The sequence below is a fragment of the Fukomys damarensis genome, unplaced genomic scaffold, assembly GCF_012274545.1.
Source record: "Fukomys damarensis isolate Sample0158 unplaced genomic scaffold, DMR_v1.0_HiC HiC_scaffold_32, whole genome shotgun sequence".
Lineage (NCBI taxonomy): Eukaryota > Metazoa > Chordata > Mammalia > Rodentia > Bathyergidae > Fukomys > Fukomys damarensis.
Window position 1 is genome coordinate 31,507,223 of NW_022900944.1, and position 6,000 is coordinate 31,513,222.

At 37.1% G+C, this 6,000-nt stretch overlaps 1 protein-coding gene and 1 pseudogene across 1 annotated transcript in view; one reads left to right on the forward strand and one right to left on the reverse strand.

Moving 5' to 3' along the window:
• Kctd19 (potassium channel tetramerization domain containing 19) overlaps positions 1 to 6,000 on the reverse strand; it is a 38,424-nt gene that overhangs the window by 30,056 nt on the left and 2,368 nt on the right. The window contains exon 2 of the mRNA XM_010612221.2: positions 3,894 to 4,190. Coding sequence (XP_010610523.1) covers positions 3,894 to 4,190 — 297 coding nt within the window. The remainder of the gene's footprint in view (positions 1 to 3,893; positions 4,191 to 6,000) is intronic.
• On the forward strand, positions 4,588 to 4,804 carry LOC117283950 (annotated as a pseudogene).

Consider the following 6,000-nt stretch of genomic DNA (forward strand, 5'->3'; position numbering starts at 1 on the left):
AATTTGCCTGTATATGTGGTCTTTTGTATCTATTTTATATAGGTAGAACCGTACACTTTGTGGCTTCTTTTATTTAGCATACTATTTCACTATTCTACTCTTCTTTGTAGCACTATCTCTACCTGATATTGTATAGCTATACAGTTCACTCTTGGATTACCAGAATTTTGTGTATAGCTGGTGCACAATAAACACTAAGTGTTATAATTGGAATAAAAAACCGGGAGTAGTGGCACGCGTCTTGTAATCCTAGCACTCAGGAGGATCGCTTCAAGTTCAAGGCCAGCCTGGGCTACATAGTGAGTTCCAGGCATCCTGAACTATATAAAGAGATCTTGTCTGAAAAAACAAAGCAAAAGAAAACAAAAATCAGAATCAAGACAATAATAGACTTCAAGTGACCCCTTTGGAGGCCAAAGCTACACGATAGGGGTAAGGGGGTGGGCTAGTGGAGTGGAAATGGGAGAGATAAGGAGTAGGGATGTGAGGGTATGGGAGGGAGTGGACAGCAGAACAGCAGAAGGAGCCCAGGTGCCTATTGTCCAGCTTCCCATCTCATTCTGCCTATTGGCTCATTCTACACTATTTTCAACAAAGCCTACCATAATCCTAAAAAAGATATGCCACCTGTGGTGAGTGCACATGAACCTTGGTTAGCAGGAGGCAAAATCCTATTTTTATTGTTAGGGTTTAACTCTGTGGGACCTATAGTGAGGAGCACTAACAGTTTAGAGCAGTTTAGATATGTACTGTCTAATATGGTGGCCACTGGTCACATGTGGCTACTCATTCCTTGAACTATGGTAATCTGAGTCTGAGATGTGCTTTAAATATAAAACACACATTAGATTTTAAAGACAGTACAAAAAGGAACATAAAATATATCAATTTGAAAATACTGATTACATATTGAAATAATATTTTGAAAATGTTGGATTAAATAAAATATATCATTAAAATTAACATCACCTCTTGATTTTTACTTTTCAAAAATATGGCTATCAGAGAAATTTTAAATAACACATGTGAAGTTGGGCATGATGGTGTGTACCTGTAGTCCCAACTACAGGAGGCTAAGCCAGTAGGATTTCTTGAGCCCAGGAATTCAGGGCTAGCCTGGGTGACAAAGTGTCTCCAAAAGAAAAAAAACATAATTTACATACATGGATCACATTATATTTTTATTGCATAACCCCATTTTTTCCTAAAACTCATAGGAATAATGCCTAGAACTCAGAATGTTCTCAATAAATCCCAACTTAATGCAATAAATGGGGCTGTCTAAAAAGGGTCTTTGAACTAAGAACTGGCAAAATCCATTTTCTCCAAGCAGAGTATTAATTTAGGCAAAGACCTGAAAACATCATTTCCATAGATTTGTTTCATAGTCGGTTAAGAGGAGCAGGTCCATGTAATTCTTCAAATTCTACTGCTCACACATGAAACTTTGGAATAGAACAACTCCCTGGCCTTTGAGTTGTTGCCTTCCATTTTAAATGTGATTTCCAGATGGATTTTGTTTCAATTTGGGAAGTGAGGACAGCAAAAGGGTTAAAGGGCTTAATAAACTGTTTGCATATTAGGTTTAGATTACTATATAGTTTTTGATTTTTTTTTTTTTTTTTTTTAGAACTGAGGATTGAACCCAGGGCCTTCACATTGAGCTACATTCACCAGCAATTTTTTTTGTACCAGGGATTGAACTCAGGATGAGGCAGGCGGTGGAACCACTGAGCTAAATCCCTGCCCGCCCCCAGCCCTTTTTATTTTTGCTATTTTGAGACAGACTCTAAATTGGCCAGTCAAGATCAAACTTATGATCCTCCTGCCTCAGCCTCACAGAGTGCTGAGATTACAGGTGTGCACCACTACACTTGGCTAGCTTTGTAGTCTTTAAAATGGTTTTTCAAAAAATTGTCTTGATCTCTTTAGTCTTCTGTAATGAGCAAGTTATTCCCTGCCTTTCCCCACACAGTGGCGTCTTGGCATAGTACTCCTGAAATGGCATTAGCACTCCTGAAATGCCAGCCCATTTAGTTGGCTTTGAAGCCACTTACAAACAATTCTAGTCTTCCATTTGTGAGGCAGTTAAAAAAAATTTAAGCTTAAGTGAGAAGCTTGAAAAAAAGTTAAAAATGGAGACTGGTTCTTTTATAAAATGGAGTACTATTCAGCCATAAAGAACAAGAAACTAGAGACATTTATAGCTAAGTGGATGCACATTGAGGACATACTCTTAAGTGAAATTAATAGAACACACACGTGTAAATATCTAACAGTTTCTCTGGTGTGATAAACTGAAAGTGTAAATAAGGGTTAAAATGTGTAATTGATATTTTGTAAAGGAAAAAGGTCTAAAAGTATTGAGCAAATGGGAGCGGTGGGGGAAAGGTAAAAAGGGAAGATAAAAATAAGAGAAAAGGAAAAAATGGAAACAAAGTCTGTAAATAGAAAAGGGTGGAGGGGGTAAAGTGAGGCCAGAGGAATGGGGAAAAAATAAGAATCAAGACCTGTCATGTAAAGGTACAAGATCCCAATGATGACTGTAACTGTATTGTATATCTCAAATGTACTAATAAAAATATTTTTTAAAAATTTAGAGAATAGAACTTTCACTGAAGTGTGTTAAAGGCTTTTTATTTCTGAATATATAATCACTTTGAAAATACTGAATTATTTAGTAAAGAACATCCATAAACACATGCACATGAAATGTTCTCGTTCCTCTATGATCCAGATTCACATAGTCTATCTCAATTTTTTTCTAAGAGTTGTTGGGGAGGCATAATCAGCAGTGTGGAAAGCTGCACTGGAGTTTGTTGGGTTACACTTCTGGAGTTGGAGTAAACAATACCTTGTCCACACAGTAGAATTAATAAGGAGTACAGCCAATGGTCCTTCCCAATCATAATATTTAGTTCTTCTGGTTAAAAAAAATTCTCATTCAATAAACTACTTAAGCTCAGCCAAAGAAATGACTTCTGTGGTTTGGAGAAAACTTAGGAAAGAAGATAATGTTTTTGGTGGTACTTTAATCATTTATAAGTAAAGGCACTCAAACCTTTTAAAATAAGGAAAGTGGAAAACTCTTGGAAAAAAAAGAAGTGAAGGCAAAGGAAAGATTCTGCAGTTTGGAGAACTTTCTGTTTTTCCAAAAGTGAATGTTGCATACCTAAACAAATACAATGACAAAATTTCATTTTATTTCATTTCATTTTGAGATGGGGAGGGGTTTCAGTTATGTTACCAAGGATGGTCCCAAATCCCTGTGCTAACCAATCCTTCTGCTTCACCCTCCTGAGTAGGTGGGACTTTAGACATGTACCACAGCTCCCAGCAAGAGGTAATATTGATAAGTCTTTCAGAGTTTAGCAAATCCTACAATTTCTAAAGTTTTCTCTTTTCAAAATTCAGTGACAAAAACAAGAAGCAGCTCAAAATAGTATTTTCAAGAGCTAAGGGCATTCTCTCAGTGGACCTGAAATCCCATCCCAGGTCCATGGTAGTTTCTGGGATAGATCAGGCAGAGTCAGGATGAAATCCTTTCTTAAGAACATGCAATGCCAGAGCCTGGGATTTAGTTCAGTGGTACCACGCCTGTCTTGCAAGCGCAAGGTCCTGAGTTCAATCACCCCAAAAAAGAACATGCAATGCCAGGATGTGTTTACAATTTTATAAACAAAAGACTTTTTTCCCCCAATACTGGAGCTCAAGCATGCTCAGTAAATGCTCTACGAACTGAGCTACATTCCTAGCTTTTGTTCATTACTTTAACTCACTCATCACTCTTACCCATTAACAGAGTCATCTCAAGAATCAATATATAAAAAAATACATTTAGTGAGGGAAAGCCTGTTTCTGATCACCACTCTTGGAAGAGAAGAACATCTTACCTGAAGCAAAGGCATCAGCTGCAAACCCAGTGCCTGCTCATACAGCAAGTTCATTTCTGCACAACTGGAGAAGGAGAGCTTAGAGGTATAGAGATAATAGTGGACATGCCTAAATGTGGAGCCATCTCTGTCTATGAACAACCTCTGGTTTTCTGAAAAGGTCAGTGCTGAAGCCTCTTTCCATAGCAGGGAGTCTGGGAACTGGGCAAGTTTGCTTCTGGGAACTGAGAAATGCCAGCCTCCAACATTGAAATGAAACAAATCCTCTGCTGATTCATGGGGTATGCCAGCCTCCTCCTAAAGGAAGAACGGAAAGAGAGCTATGTAAAATAAAGTATCCTGAAGCTGGCATGGTTGGTGCATGCCTGTAATCCCAGGAGGCTGAAGAAGGAAGACTGCTGCAAGTTCTAGGCCAGCCAGGGCTACATAGTGAATTCATGGCCAGCCTGAACTACATAGCACAACCCTCAAAGTAAACAAATAAACAAACAAATAAACAAAAGGCATCCTGATTGTAAAAGAAGAATTAAACTATCTCTGTTTATTGGTGACATAGTCTTGTACGGTACATAAAAAATCCTAAGGAAATCACTAAAAAACTATAATGAACCCAGTTTGAAGGATGCAGATTGATATTTTTAAAAATATTTTTTAGTTATCAATAAACAATCCAAAACTGAAATTAATAATTCCAAGCTTTGCGCAGTGGCAGTATCGTAGCCAATGAGGTTTATCCGAGGTGTGATTATTGCTAATTGAAATTAATAATTCCATTTCCAACAGCATCAGAAACAAAATACGTATGAGTAAGTTTAACAAAGGAAGTGTAAAGATTCTGAAAACTTCAAAATATCATTGAGAGAAATTTTAAAAGATCTATGTAAGTGGCTCAGAGGCTGAGGCAGGAGGATCACTGCGAGTTCGAGACCAGTCTAGGCTTCATAGTGAGTTCCAGGTCAGTCTCGACTACACAATGAGACCCTGTCTCAAACAACAACAACAACAACAAAAAAAATAAAATGAAAATAAAACAGATCTATGTAAGTGGAAAAAAATCTCATGTTCGTGGAGTGGAAGACATAATATTGTTAAAATGGCAATACTTTCTAATTTGATCAACAGATTCAACACAATCCCTATGGAAATCTCAACTGTCTTTTTTGCAAGCATTGACTATATGCTAAGTTCATATAAAAATCAACAAACTTAGAGTAGCCAAAACAATCTTTAAAAAGGAAAACAAAGTTTGACTATTTATATTTCCCACTTTCAAAACTTATCACAAAGCCAAAGTTATAAAAACAGTGCACCACCAGCATAAGGAGAGCTATATAGATAAGTGGAATTGATTTGGAACCTAGAAATAAACTTGCATTATGGTAAATTGAATTTTTCCATGAAATGATTAATGAATTTAAAAAGGTACAATATCCATATAATGCAATATGATTTTTCATTTAAAAAGAGAAATACTGATACGTGGGTGAACCATTGGAACATTACACTAAGTGAAAGAAGTCAAACATTAAAAAAATCACAAAGTATAGGGCTGAAGAGGTAGGGAAAGGATGGGGTGTGACTCCCAGTGGATAGGGGTTTCTTTTTGAGAAAATGAGTATGTTCTAAAATCGACTATAGTGATGATTACACAACTCTGTGAACATAACAAAAACCACTGAATTGTACTTATTAAAATGTAAATCATAAGGTATATTCATCATATCTCTTTTTTGGAGGGAGATCGAACTCAGACCCTTGCCAGGCAGGCAGCGGAAGCACTGAGCTAAGTCCCTGGCTCCATCATATTTCAATAAAGCTTTAAAAAAAGAGCTGCGATGAGACAACCTACATCTCACTGAGCATCTGCAGACTTCTCTCGTACTCCTACCTTACATCATCGGGGGCTGAATGCTGTGGATGCCTTTTCATGTAAGGCAACAATGATCATTAATCTTCCTCAGCTCATCTATTCACACTGGTAAGTGAACTATCTACAGGACAACCTAGGTTATCAACACTATAGAAAAGAAGAAAGCCATCAATCATAGTAAGCTGTTTGTATCAGATTTTAAAATAATCAGAGAGCACTACCCTTGTAAAAAAAAAA